Genomic DNA, 15,448 nt, shown 5'->3' with positions numbered 1-15,448 from the left:
GGTATGGTAAGCATATCAAGTTGTGGAGGGGCGGAGTGTTGGTGGGATTGTTTAAAGCTTGACATAAAATTTCATAAAGACAGAAACCTGATCAACAAAAAGAGGCATCCTGACAATCTGGGCTGCATATCAAAAATAAAAATATCATATATTTTACATGCAAGACCTGCCTATATAATTCTATAATGGTCCATTATAAATGGTTCCTAAAACAGATAAACCTGTTGTTGCCCAGAGGAGGGCACTCTGACTCTACTAAAACAAATCTCCTGTAATTTCTGGATTTTCAACATGAGTTTTAGTGGATAACCAAAGAGTCTAACACATTGACATATTTCTGATACTACCCAAAATATCCTTATTGTGGACCCATAAATTAATTTGATGTGCACAGGTGCCATCTCCATATGTTTATATATCTCCATACAATTCAAAAGTCTTATTGTTCTCATCTGGTAACAAATTATTTTACAGTATGCCTAAGTGTTTTAAAAGCATGTAATTTTCTATAAAAGTGTATAATTGCCTGCAAGAAAATATGAAAATACATACAACACACAAAAAAATGATTGTAGAAGAATGCAATAATACAAATTCATCCGATTTATCATTTGCACAATCAACTGTTGTTAAAATATACATTTAGTGTTGTGCAGTCTTTAAAGAGCACATTTGTCAAAAGGGCAGGCACTTTTCTGCCATTTCCTTTGTTTATCGAGGACTTGTGGCAGCTTGCAGACATCCTGTGTTTCCACAGAGAGTAACAGGATAGCTGAGAAGAGACGGCCATCAATGACATCATCAAGTGTTTCCTCTTTGAGTGTTTACTAGCCAATAGACTTTTACTTTAAAACATTTTCAGCAAACATTTAGAAATTTTTATCTTTGTATATATACATTGAGGCAGAAAACTTAAAAATATATGGCTTTGCACAAGTATTTTTTTAAGATATAAATGCTATAAACATACGAAATATAATGAACACTGTAAAAAGTAAAAATGTGCAGTTGTTACATGAAATAGCTATTATATTAAATGATATTTTGACTTCAGTAAAAACAGCTTTAGATGCTACCACATGAAGGCCATTATTAAGTGATTCGATAATATTTTTACAGTATAAAAAATAATACAGATACTTGATTTTACATACAAATTACTAAAATGTTATTTAAAACATTACAAAATGTCTGCATAAAGTAATCACAATATTTACATCATACTTGCACCCAACAAATACAATATAGGACTAAAAGACTTACAGGACATATTGGCTTCACAAATAAAAAATGACATTTTGAAGATCAAGAGTATAAACTACAATACAAATCTATTAGCGTTTTACTTTTTTCAGTCCTGAAAGTATATTTGGGTAAAATAATGTCAAAGTGACCATAAATTATATATTTAATGTGATTTGTCCTCTTGTCCCGTGTGATCCTGGATTAATGAACGAGTTTGGACACTGGCACATCTGCTTAGTCTTTGTCCAGAACTCTGGCAGATCCTTGTGTCTTCAGCTTCCTCTCTCTGCTTGCTTTGGCCACAGTGCTGTGGATCTCTGCTTCATAATCCCTGGCCTTCGCCCTCAGCTTGGCAATGCTACAGCAGCGGAAGTCCTCAGGACTAGACACCTCTGACCCGTCCTGATCTCCAGCACCCTGAAGCATGTTGCTCACGGGGCTGTGGATACCTGATGAGGTGGGTTTGGGCCAAATGGGGCTTCCACTGTCCTGTTTCCTTTCCCAGCATGGACTGCTGCTGCGGAGATCTGGAGCTCTGGGATTTCTGCTGGACGAATCAGCCTGTCTGTTGTCACCGTCACGCCTGCAACACTGCTCACCTGGCTGGCTTTGGAGTTTCATCTGTCTGCGCATTTTAGCCCTGCGGTTTTGGAACCACACCTGATGGACAAAGGAAAATTATATTGTCATATTATTTTAATGTACAATTTATATTAAAGCCAAGTTTTTGTGTTAGCATTTTTATTTATAAATGTATTTCACGCATGCACGCACATACATATACAGTACTGTGCAAAAGTCTTAGGCTACCATCACCAGCTTTGTTGTTTTAGCAAAGTTTAATGTCCATCCATATTTATTTTTCACTCTTATTATTAAGATACAAACAGAAAATACAGGAAATATGTACATTTCAGAAGTAAATGTCTTCTTTAGGCATAAATCAGTATTTAGTGTGACCTCTCCTGGCATGAAACACATCTTGAGCTTTTTTGAGGAGACTGAAGTCCTGAAGTCAATCGATTAGAATTAGAAATTAGGAGTTAATTTTATTTAGGTTTAAGAGATCCTGCAGCTGCCCGCTATTGCTCAAGTTAAAGGGGAGTTTACCCTAAATACTTAATACTACATACACATTTCCTGTATTTTCTGGTTGTATTCTAATAAAAAAACTGAAAAATAATTATATATGATCACTATAACATTGCAAAAACAACAAATCTGGTAGCATGGTGGCTTAAGACTTTTGCAATTTAATATTTATTTTATAAACATAAATTCTTTCTTTTGTGGGCCTCAACATGGTGAAGCTCCAAAAAGCACGTACTGTACATCCAATATTCAAGTAATCCAAATTACTACGATGGGTTAAAATATGCCGTCCGAAGCAAAATAATATATTTCTCAAATTTGAGCTTATTTAGCGATCGATATTAGCTGCAAAATACATACGGATCTTTGGTATGTTCAAATTCTTAGGTATACAATATTTGCTTATTGCTTTGCCATGTTGACAACAATTTTTTGTAACACTTTACAATAAGGCAGTATTTGTTCAAAATTAGCTAACATGAACTATCAATAAAATTTCTACAGCTTTATTAATCTTAGTTCATTTTAATTATAGCATTTACTATATGATTAAAATACATTGAAAATAAATGCTGAAAAACTACATTGGTCATTGTTTGTTTATGTTAGTTAATGCATTTACTGATGTTTATTAATATAACCTTGTTGTTAAGTGTTACCGAGAATTAAACATTTTAGTGGTAACACTACAATTTTATTTTTTATTTGTCTGTACACTGCATTAGTTAATGCATTAGTTTCCATGAATGAACAATACTAATTTATTATTTATTTATTAATCTTAGTTCATGTTAATTTCAGAATTTAGTAATATATTTTTTGGAACAAAAGTTGTAACTGCACTGTAAAAATTATATCAGCAACATATCTTACGTATTATACTATTATATCATATGTCACTTTAAAATAACAACTTAAAAATTAAGTTGTAATTAATTTTGCCTTGTTTTAAGTCAAAACCTTTGTTTTAAAGTTGTTTTAAAAGTGTTAAATGCCCAGTGAACTAGCGTGAACAATTGTATTGGCATTAACAAACACTGACAAAGATTATTAATAAATGCTGAAAAACTATTTGCTCATTGTTAATTCATGCTAGCTTATATATTTACTAATGTTAACAAATACACCCTTATTGTAAAGTGTTGCCAATTTGGTAAACAATTCCTCTAAGCCACATACGAAATGCCACCGTAAAAACTGGCAACCATGTTGCATTTTTTAAAAAGAAAATAGAACCAAAACAATAAACATAATACTAAGCTTATAGTTGAAAGAAAATATCCAATATTTATAATAAAGTTCTATAATATAGTAACTATGACAACCTGCACTCTGGCCTCAATCAGGTCCAGTCTAAGAGCCAGTGCTTCTCTCATGAAGACATCGGGGTAGTGTGTGCTCTCAAAGGCCTTCTCCAGTTCCTCCAGCTGCCAGCTGCTGTAGTTGGCCCGAGCTCGCCGCTGCTTCACTGGCCGGGGTTCATCTGGAAGCCACATCACAGTCACCAATTAGACAATTGCCAGAGGCTGACAAGAAACTAATGGCTCGAGATTGGATAATTAGAGCGGCGTTCATTAAGCCCTCTTCAGTAGAGCCCCATAATTGATTGTTAGTTACGAGCTGTTAGCCAATCCTCTGTAAACATTTAGAATCCTATTAAATACTGTTAAATGCGTATGGATAATTATGAGCGCATATGACTCATAAACGGCCTTCTCTTAATGAACGGTACACGTTTGTTTTATAGAGACCACAATACCTGAATAAATACACAACGGCTTTCTTGGCTGCCTGGCTACGCAAGTATACCCTTACAAGATAGATAGATAGATAGATAGATAGATAGATAGATAGATAGATAGATAGATAGATAGATAGATAGATAGATAGATAGATAGATAGATAGATAGATAGATAGATAGATAGATAGAGATATTAAAATAATAAAACTATTAAAATGCAGCATAAAATAATAAAATAATTAAAAATGTTATATTTCTTACATTATTTAAAAGTTTTAAATAAATATTTAAATATTAAATAATTTAATTATATTATAAATTTATCTTAAATGGATGCTTACCAATAAATAATAAATAATGTATTTATTATTTATTGGTAAGCAGCCATTTAAGATAAAAAGTTATCATTACCACAAAATAACTTCCATTACACAGATTATCCCATAATTATTACAGATAGGTCGAGATAGATAGATAGATAGATAGATGGATGGATGGACTGATAGATAGACAGATCAGATGGTAACAATGTGCTTACCAATATTTTCAGCATGGTGCCCTGAGGACTGAGAGGCCATTAGCAGAGCCTGCTTGCAGGGTTCAGGCTGCAGGTAGCTGCGCAGAAGTTCATAGCTGATCAGAGGTCCGGGGATGAGGATCTGCGGTGAACCTAACCTGCCGGGAAAGGCTGGGAAGAATTGTGCAGCCGAAGAGTGGAGGAATGCCGGAGATAGAGGAGACACCAGATGCCCAGTGCCAAACATGGCCTAGGTTCGGCAAAGGTCCTTCAATGAAGATACTGGATAAACTTTAGCAGTAGATCAATATCGAAAGTTGACAGAGGAAACGTGAATGTTCAATTCTGCATGTACAAAGCTTTTCCAACCGATCCTTCTTAAGGTGATGAGTTATTAAAAAAATGGAAGAGATCCTGTTAGGAGAACCTACTATACCAGAATTGTCCAAAGGTGCAGGGCATGAGACCTTACTGTATGATGCTCCACAGTACAGACAGCTTTTCTCACCTGAGTCAGGTGTGAGTTCCACTTTCATGGGCGTCCCACCCTCTCACCAAGTCACGTGACTCACCTCATCCAAGTAAAACAGAGACGGGTTTGAAGAAAGCACCCAATCATAATGGACCACAGACTCCACGGTTCATTTGAGAGAGGCTTCTTACAGCATCACTCTTCAGCAGTTGTCCATAGTGACACCTAATGCCTTCTAATCTACACCTCGGCCGCTCTGAAGGAGCAAATGAGTAACATCCCCCATTTCTATTTGGGGAGGGGTAAAGAAAGGCCCGTCTTACTGAAATGTTCCATAGGCAAGTTCAGACACTCTTCAGCATTCGCTTATTAATATGACAAACCAGACGTTTGGAATTGGAGTGTGGCGAGAAGATATGGCGAAAGCCGGAGACGCTTCCAGAGACACGTACGAACACCGGCGAGACCTGTTAGTGCGCTTTCATTTTGCTGCTGTTATAATCGTCTGCAAGTCATTAAAACGCACTGATAAAACAGATGGATATTAAATCATTAAGGGAGAATCAAAAGGTTTCGCAGCTGAGAAACGTTCAATAAGAAACACCCAACACAAACAGAGCTTCGGCTAAAATCTGCGGAGAGCGCAAACAAACAGCCTCTGTTTACACAGTAAACACATCACACTAATTGGGCCACATAATTGACATTCATTTACAAGCCCATTCGCGGCATTTGGATGTTTGCATGACATTCATTTGCGATACAACACGACTGAATGAAAAATCCTTTGATGAGTTTTCATAATCAACATCGTCTTTGCGTTTAAAATAGAGGATGTGTGCCGACTGGGAATTCTGCTGCATGTCGGATTAAAACCGATACCTTTGTTCCAATAGATGCCTAAGCCTGTTATCTCACTCGAAGCCTTCTTCACATCAGGAATAAGATCACCTGTCCAAACAAGCTGTATTGTTTAGTTGTGAGCTCTGGACAGAGTTCACCAACAATAGATTTGGGTCACGGATCTCTGGCCTTTGAAAACAGATCACTTTCCCGACTAAGACCGAACTGCGCTTTGAGAGGAATGTCAAGCTATTAACTTCAACAGGTTGGAGAAATTGTGTTTTATAAACATATATTGTGGCAATGAATTATACAAACTTAAAACAGATGGTAGGACATTGTAAAGAATTGATTAGCATTGAGGTCAAAACACAACGATGTTTCAAGAGGAGGTTAGCAGATGATTGATAATCATTCATTTCAGTAACAACTACAGATGCTTTAACAGAATTGCGTTTTTTTAACAAAGTTTAACTTCTCCAGTAAAAAGCTAACGGCTAATGCTACCTTAAAAAAAATGTTACATTTAAAAAACATGATCTCATGGAAAGTCGTGTTATAGACAGTTTCAGCAGTAACAACATAAACAAGCCGCTTTCTTGGTCCACACTTCAGGTAAACTTCACTAAGAATAACTAACAAGAAAGTATTTTAAACTAAGTTAATTTATATAACAAGCAAAATAAACCACACAATTACCTAGGAGACCAAAACATTTGTTATTTTCGACAAGGTATTTGTTTAAGAGTTCAGTTTAGCCTAGTTAAAACCATTAAAAAAAACTGAAAACGGAAGTAAAGTTCGGACCAGACGCGTATTGCGTCACCGCACGTACGTCAGATGAAACCGTCTATAGTCACTCAAAATTTGATCAATGTATTCGTGTCCATGGCGCGAAATTCAGCTTTTTCCGTGCCTTGATCACGAATGTCTTTGTCGTGACACTCGCACAAATTTCTATAAATAGTTTTTCGTGTCCGTGGCACCACTTTCTTTTTCGTGTCTTTTTATGTATTGTTTTCTCATTTTTTTGAATCATTGTCGCTTGGGGTTAGATTTGGGGTTTGGGTTAGGATGTACTTGGTTTCTAAATGTTTTTCTTTCGCTTTTAAAACTATTCTCGCCTGGAGTTGGGGTTGGGGTTTGGATGTCTAAAAATTTAACAAAGCGATTCTAACCCCAACCCCAAGCGACAATGGTAAGAAAATAGGAGAAAACGATACATAAAATGACACAAAAAACTAGAAATTCGTCACGAAAAAAACATTGGTGCTCAAGAATTTCGCGGCATGGACACGAATAAATTGATCAAATTTTGCGTGACTAAAACACAACTTTCCATAAGATCAGTCTGGTTTTTATTGTGCATACAGCTTCCAGGTACAAAGTGAAAGTTGAATCTTAAAAAATTACTTTGCAACAATTGGTAACACTTTTTATTTACTTTAAGCGAAAAATTTAAGGTGAAAAAACTATAAATAAATAAATATTTGGTAACGCTTAAAAATATAAGCTTTATCAAAAATGTTGTCAATATTTACTTCTCCTCATGTTGTTCTACTTGTATGAGTTTCTTTATTCTGTTGAACACAAAAAAAGATATTTTAATATATTATGTTAACCGCACAGTTGACTTCCATAGTATTTTTTTCTACTTTGAAATCAATGGGTGCTGTGTCAAGTGTGTGCTTACAATTATTTATCAAAACCTAATATTATTGTATTTAACATAATATAGAAACTCATACAGTTTTACAAAAAATTAGAGGGAGTAAATGATTAATATGGTTAAAACTAGCATAAATTAATCTAGAGAATCCCAACATCTGCATTCCTGTCGTAATGAGATGAAAACATAAGTACGCTACTTAATTCTCAGCAACATTTCACCTCACCATCATCTTCACCTGCTCTATTCGTTAATAAGATCAGACTACAGAGAGATTCAGGAGCTGTCACCAGCATCAGCTAACCGTTAATCCTGCGTTAACTTTGATCAGATCCGAACATTGACGGCACACAGCTGGGCTGATCTGGCCTGGGTGAGTCACTGTCTTCATAGGCCACAAGGACAAAACAGGACAAAAAACCCTCAGACATCTGTCAAAACATTGAGGGATCTAAGACCTAACCTGCTTTCCTCATTCCTTTAGAATGATAATTATTTGCAAATGCCTTGGCTTATACTGAATTCATTTTTTGCACCAACAAACTGGCAGGATTGTTTACGGTATCCATGTTACAGTGTAATTATACATTTAATACTGAGTAATAATGGTTAACAAGATGTTAACTAATATTTATTTTGTTAAATTAACTGAAAATAAAAGGCAACCAGGTATCTCACAATTGTTTTAAGGATTAGGGTTTGGTTTAGGGTTAGTTGCATGTAATTAAGGTATCTTGTTTTAGAAATGCTTTCCTTAGCAAGCACCATGCAGGCTGATTTTACAATTTTCCCATACAATTGAAGGAGACACTATGGAACAACGCCAGCAGTTCTTGCAGGTTTATATTGATCTTTTAGTCTGACGGTTATATGAGATAGTGTGCAGTCATTTAAATACACAAAAGGATTTGTAACAAGAGTATCAACAGAGGACTATAATGTTTGGCAGAGAAATGGGTCTCTGTTGCATATTAGACAAACTGAGATTTCAATTCTGTGCTCAAAGCGTTTAAGAGAGGTAGACAATAAGACAAGAACGTGAAAATACCACAGAGAGTGAAGTCACTCATCTCAATTGTTTCAATTCAGAATCATAATTAAAGCGAATCACTGAAAAACAAGACTGGAAATAGACTGGGCTGCAAACAATAAACATAACACGCTATTTGATTTGCTTCTTAACTCGAGGTGCCATTACCCTGCATTTAAATGAGCAGGTGACTTTCATAGTGTGCCATGGGTTTTCTTAACTCATAACTTAGAAGGTTAATAACTTCTGAAGCAATAGAAAATGCTTCTTGCATTTACAACGAAAAAACACTTCAATGAGACGCGAGCAGGTTTAAACAGTGAATCAAGAGTTGTTTACAAATTAAAAAGGTTTAAATATTTCAAGTCAATCCACGCAGTCTCTGATATTGCCAAATTCTGCTGAGGATAGGCCAGCACAGGCTCACGGATGACAGAGACAGGGAACAATCCATAATATCATTAATACTCATCTGAGTGACACTCAGGAATACACGACACCTGAAACAGCAAAGCATGATGGATGAGTGTCCATGAGTCATGGGAAAGTGCTTTAATTTGCAGACAAAAATAGTTGTTGTACACTTACAAGTCCAAAGAGCAAGATCCATTATCACTAATGTTTCAACTCACCTAAACCAAGCTCCCATTTTAACAAAAAAATACTAGTCAGGCTTCCTGACCGACCTCCACGTGAATCTATGATAACTAACCACAACATGCATTCATATATAAATAGGATAACAATGTGATTCTCAATTAGAAGGAAATATAGTTTAAAGATAAGTATCATTAGTGCCCCTTTCCCCCTTTTAGTAATTGTATCTCTCGGGCGTTAAGCTGATTGGTTTAGTCCTGGATCACTTGCAATGGGATAAACCTGAGAGCCCAGGCAGCTTTTCATGTCAAAACCTTCAAGGAGAACGGCCGCGATCCAAAAGCAATCACACTTTACACTTCAAAGCGTCAGGGAAAAGGAAGGCGAGAGCCGGTCCACATTTTTTCCACGCTAGCCAGGCACAACTCATGCGTGGAGGAAGAGGAGATGATCTAAGGCGAAGGTGCTGTTGAGGAACACAGAGTCGACAGGTGTGCACGGGCAGGTACTGGCACATCTCCGCCCTTCCCGCAGCGGTTTTAAACTTTACAACAATACGTTTACTGTTCAAAATTAAGACGAACTGTACTTGAACACTTTTTAATTGTCAAACTTAGTGGAACGGGCCCAAAATTTATGTGATTGAGTATAATTTTGTTGCTCTGACTGAAAGAACTGGATGGCCACTGTAAATGTAAACATTTAGACGAGTTGCATAAAACATTATAAAAAAAAGTGCAGATTCCAATGAGATTTCATTTTTTTGAATAAGAAGTTTGTTTCACTGTTAAAAAAAAATCATATCATTAAAATCTAGCACTATAACAAGTAACCAATTGTATCTGATGTTTCTCTTGTTAGTATCATTATTATTTTTCATGCACTTTGAATCATATGAAGTCACAGTCGAAGATTTATTGTCCTTTAGCCGTTAGAAATAAAGCATGCTTCACGATGCCATAGAAGAACATTTTCTGTATAATGGTTCTTTAAAAAACCTTTGACTAAATGTTTTTTTGTATAGGAACCAAAAAAAAGGTTATTTATGGCATTACTGTGAAGAACCTTTTAAGCACCTTCATTTTTAAGAGTTCAGCTTTTTTAAACTTTAGTATTCTAACATAACTTTGGGAGGCGGAGCTAGTGTTAATTAGCGTTTGCCAACAAGGGACCCTATTATGCACTTGTTTAAAATCACCGTGGTTACTTTAAAGCCGCCTTTTCACTGTACACGACAAATGACGGCCAATAAACTGGAAGGAGAGTCTTTGGTTTATTTAAGCTTTGCATGCAAAAAAAATACTCAAGCCACCGCATGCGACACGCCGACCGGATGTGATGTATATCAGTGTGTTCCAATCAAAAAAGTGTGTGCGGGGTCAAAATTATTAATCATGAATCCTTTTTTGTTTAAGTTTATTAGTAACCCTTGGTATATAGTTTATTATATATTTATTTGCATTCATTTATTTATTTTACTATGGTGAATATTCGGACATTGAAGGTTCCTTTGCTGGAATGAGCGAACCCTGACAGTCGTGTCCGAATGCCGTGTACATTGGAAAGGAAGTTATTATCCTACATTTTTTAAATATTATAAAAGAAAACATGCAGTGCAATTTTAGTCATTAGAAGACTAGGTTATGTAAGGAATAATTGACGACGGGCCATTGAATTATAAGAAAATAATGCACACCCAAGGTACAATGCGGCACGACGCGGAGTGTCGTTACACCGCGGGTGTGCATTATTTTCAAATAATTCAAAGGACCGGATTCAATTATTCCTCTTATACCACAGTTAGCATAAACATTGCTCTGGTGCCTATTTTTAAGACATTTGACAAGTTAGATGTGCGGTTTTTAGAAATTAACACATACCCACAGAACACATTTTTCAGCCAATCAGAATACAGCATTCAACAGACCCGTGGTATAAATGTTGTGATTGCATGCATATGTTTACTTGAAATGTAACAATAATGAAAGTTAAACTGTAATAAACAAATTAAGTTGTAGAGCTCTGCATTACACTTATATATACAAAAATAAATGTGCTGATTATTTACAATTGCACTTTTTGTTCATAGTTGAACTATTAACATTTGGCTCTTGTGATTTTAAGCTGCATTTGTTTTTAAAATATAAAAAAAAAGAAAATATGAGACTTCAGTAATTAAGAGACAAAATACCAGTGGCGACCGGTAACTTCTTTTTCGAGGGCGCTCGATGCAAAGTCCGTCACATCATGTATGTGTCCTGTCATGTGTGTGGTTCCTTTTTTCAAAATATGTGTTCTGCGTGTTGAGTGATCCTATGTGCATCACGTGTCTTCTTAAAAAAGGTCCCTTCTGCAGACATGTCAAAAATGTTTATGATAAAAGAGATGCGCGTGTTTGTCAGATACTCTTATAATCTCATGTGTAATCAGAGTTGACTGTTAAGGGAGTGCCTTGCGTGTATTTTGTGAACATGAGCGTCTCTTTTATAATAAACGGTTTAGACACGTGTACAGCAGGCACTTATTTTGACAAAACACATGATGCAACAAACACATATTTTGAAAGCGCAAGCAACAAATGACACTCCGAACACTTATTTTGAATCTGCGCCCCTCGGATGAGCAGTTACAAGCCGCCACTGCAAAATACCGGATATATTCATTTTTGTTTTATATGTTTTTTATTACATGACATATACAAGTAAAAAACATTGTAAGTTAGCATAACACAGTATAGTATATATATATGTATAAACTTGGTAAAAGTTTGACCCGCGCCATATTAACATTTATGGGTGTTTGCATATGCATTTATCCGATGCAATGCACAATGCATTCTAGATTTACATTTTACATTCAGTGTATTTCAAGTATTCAAAACTACGGATGCACCGATATTTTGGCCGATATATCAGATAATTTTTTACACTATTGTTAAAAAACAATTGATAATCGGGCAGATTATAGGCTATCCTAAAGGGCTCCATACTGCCACCAAATATTGAGAGTGTGCCACTGAATTTTACATCCAGTCGCACATCTGCGACCAGTAAATTTGACCTTTTTTTGTGATGTGACACTGAATTTAAAACAGCACATTGTACTTTCTGCATCTATCATCAAAGTATTTATTAGTAATACAGTGTATAACTTAGTAGAAATATGAATATTTGGTTAGCATGTTGATTTACGGTATGTGCCCCTAAATTTTATGGTTGCGCCCCTAAAATGTTCAGTTGGGGGCCACTGTGCTCCTAGTGAAAACAGTTAGTCTGGAGCCCTGTCTAGCAATCAATACTCATACTGTGTGATTATTTTGAATTGGGTGACAATGGCAAAATTCCAGTTTGTACGCTCTGCACTTCTAGGATTTCATGACATAATAATTTGAAACAAGAAGTAAAAAGCAAAACTACTGGTATCTGTAAATGTCATTTTAAGTAATCATATATCGAAATCAGCACAGAAATCTTGTATCAGTAAATCCCTTTTCAAAACCCATGACCTTGTTAGCATACTGATCCACCAATTGATTTATTTATTAAACCATTTAGCAGACGCTTCATTCCAAAGCAACACCGAGGAAACATCAAAAGCCTACCAGTTAGCAACAGTAGCAGAGAACCACAAACCTCACCAAAAAAGAAATAAAAATGTTAAACAACACATGCAGCTGTCTTATGTAGCATGCCTCATGAAAATAATTGCGCTTATCGATGTGTCAGTAACTCATCACAATCACTTCTCACTCGCACCCCACCAAGTCTGCCCAACCCATGCTGTCACTCATCTCCGTTCCGCCCCAGTGCGAGCCAGCCTATGAAAACTTTCCTGGGAATCTGACCAAAAGCACAGGCGGTTAAAGCATCTGGGGCAAGCCGATGAAACTCCACTAACTGTGCTTTTGAAAGAAATCCCTGTTATGCGACACCTTACAGGTGCAATTAAGACTGATCAAGCGCATCCAACACAAGACAAATGATGGTGAAAATTGACTTCTGCCTCTCGGAGGAAATTAGCTAAGCATTAGGTAGTCACAACACTCGAAACGACAATTAAGACGTCTACCGTTTACGTGTTAACACAGATCACTGCTTAACCCATACATCAAAGAAGTACAAATTTGATAGAAACTTGAGCTGACAATTAACTGACAGCACCGTGGTGTTTTTCCCATGGATGCTATTTTCTTCAAGATAGAAATTAGGAGCAACAAATCAAAGGAGACACTGTTTAAAACATAAGAAATGAGATCCCTAAATTCCACTTATGACATGTTAAAAGGAAAACGCAGAAACTGTGGAAGAAACTGCTTTCATCAGGTGGACTTTGCTGCGCTCGCTGAGAGCTGTCAGTCGCAGTGGAGGACAGCGTTCCTCACCCACCAGTGCAGGCACGTCCGCCGTTTCCCTTGTACAATACACAGAAAACCCGCTTTGACAGACCCCAATGTAACCAGACACCCATACGCTCACTCTTAGCCCTGCTCTAAACAGCCTGCCCCGATGCACCCTTCAGACATAAAGCTTTGGTCTGTGTGATTGAACAATTACCGCCACGGTTAATTTAGCCGAGGCTGAGAGCAATGCTTACCGGCATGCCGGCGCGCTGTTCTTCAATCTCTTTCTATACAGAGGTTTTTAGATGAAATCACTGACACTGGACATGAACAACTTGCACTTTCATGGTAAATAGACTTCAATCATAGCAGTTGTGGCATAGCTTTGATCTGTTAAGGATAAAAAGTGAAGAAAGGGGGGCAGAAAGTCTCAGCCTCACTCATTTTCAATCAAGCAGGGAAAAGATTACAGCCTTCCCGCATTCTCCTATGTAAAGTTATTTTTAGAAACGGCAGCAGTGTTTAAGCGTTAAAAAAGTTAGAAATGTAATAAAGTATGACACAAAGTAAAAACAAACAATATAAAGTAGATAAGGTGCATTTATAGACGTATTGTTTTATTATTCAAAGCGGTGCACAAAAAGACTTATGACAGACATTACTCCCAGCAGATGAATATGACTAACGTTTCATCATCTTTTTAATTTGATGCGTTCCAAAAAAACTGACGTCCAATGCTATGCCTAAATACAGATTGTAAGATTTTTATCAATGACGATAAGAATGGAGTCGAGCGTGCATGACACATCTGAGTTAAAACGAAACTTTGTATCAGTATGTTTAAAACGGAAGTTTATGTTGTCGCTTCCATGCGCAAGATCTTCATGGATTCTGCGATCATGGAACTGGTGTCGATCTGACCGTAGATGCCCACTAAAAACGCTTTGTGGAGCAGAATATCAGCATGCTCTGAAAAAAGAAAAGCATAAAAAATTTATTTTTTGATAGAGGCCAAAAGCAACCCACACCTTAAAGGGATAGTTCGGCCAAAAATGATATTAAACCTTTGATTTACTCACCCCCAAGCTGTCCAGAATGCATGTGTCCAAATTTTTTTAAACGAACACATTTTCAGTTATTTTAGAAAATGTTTTAGATCTTTCAGTTCAAATGTAAAGTTAAGGGGTCCACGTCCTTCAAGTCCAAAAAATGTGCATCCATCCTTCACAAAATAAATCCAAACGGCTCCACTGTAATAAACTAAGGCCTTCTGAGGGTAATCCGCATGTTGTTGTAGAAATATCCATATTTAAAACTTTATTAACAAAAATAACTCGCTTCCGGTACGACGCCATCTTGGTCGCATCCGCATTCAAGATGAGAGCAGAGCGTACGCAGTTTACGGAGGTTTCTCTGCTGCTGCTCTGTGCCCCCGCCCTCTGTATTTGTCATACGTCACTAAGAAAAGTGCGTACACTACGCTAATACTCTCTCCTGAATACAGAGGAGTCTAAGATGGCGGCAATACTGGAAGCTAGTTATTTTCGTTTATAAAGTTTTAAATATGGATATTTCTACAACAAAACGGCGCGGATTACCCCAAGAAGGCCTTTCTTTATCATCGTGGAGCCATTCGGATTAATTTTGTGAAGGATGGATGCAATTTTTTGGGGCTTGAAGGACGTGGACCCTGTAACATTACATTTAATCAACTGAAAGATCTAAAACATTTTCTAAAATAACAGAAAATGTGTTTGTCTGAAAAATTATGGACATATGCATCTCGGACAGCTTGGGGGTGAGTAAATCATGGGTTTAATATCAATTTTGGCCAAACTGTCCCTTTAAAAAAATCTGGTTTCAAGAACACCTGCCGCATGCTTACTTCATAAAATCAAGCAA

The 15,448-nt window shown here is 36.6% G+C and overlaps 2 protein-coding genes across 3 annotated transcripts in view; both read right to left on the bottom strand.

Annotated features, from left to right (window-relative positions):
• Nucleotides 1-583: 583 nt before the first annotated feature.
• LOC135741673 (uncharacterized) lies at nt 584-14,005 on the bottom strand. The gene is made up of 3 exons (XM_065260441.2): nt 4,618-14,005; nt 3,663-3,820; nt 584-1,905 (listed from the first exon to the last, which is right to left on the bottom strand). Exons 1-3 carry the CDS (start codon nt 4,841-4,843, stop codon nt 1,480-1,482), a joined length of 810 nt encoding a protein of 269 aa, XP_065116513.1. The 5' UTR covers nt 4,844-14,005; the 3' UTR covers nt 584-1,479.
• A 137-nt stretch (nt 14,006-14,142) lies between these two features.
• Nucleotides 14,143-15,448, bottom strand: part of ints1 (integrator complex subunit 1) — a 36,651-nt gene continuing 35,345 nt past the window's right edge. For both annotated transcript variants that reach the window (XM_065260322.2, XM_065260240.2), the window contains exon 48: nt 14,143-14,515. In XM_065260322.2, coding sequence (XP_065116394.1) covers nt 14,400-14,515 — 116 coding nt within the window. In that variant the 3' untranslated portion in view covers nt 14,143-14,399. The remainder of the gene's footprint in view (nt 14,516-15,448) is intronic.

The sequence above is a fragment of the Paramisgurnus dabryanus genome, chromosome 3, assembly GCF_030506205.2.
Source record: "Paramisgurnus dabryanus chromosome 3, PD_genome_1.1, whole genome shotgun sequence".
Taxonomy (NCBI): Eukaryota; Metazoa; Chordata; class Actinopteri; order Cypriniformes; family Cobitidae; genus Paramisgurnus; species Paramisgurnus dabryanus.
Note: the sequence above shows the minus strand (reverse complement) of the source record. Positions and strands in the feature narration are given on the sequence as shown.

Excerpts from the sequence above, each read along its gene's own strand:
- LOC135741673 (XM_065260441.2), bottom strand. The coding sequence starts at position 4,843 with ATGTTTGGCACTGGGCATCTGGTGTCTCCTCTATCTCCGGCATTCCTC. Across the intron at positions 3,821-4,617 it reads GCACCATGCTGAAAATATTG|ATGAACCCCGGCCAGTGAAG; the intron begins GTAAGCACATTG and ends TGTGGCTTCCAG. Across the intron at positions 1,906-3,662 it reads TGATTGAGGCCAGAGTGCAG|GTGTGGTTCCAAAACCGCAG; the intron begins GTTGTCATAGTT and ends TTTGTCCATCAG.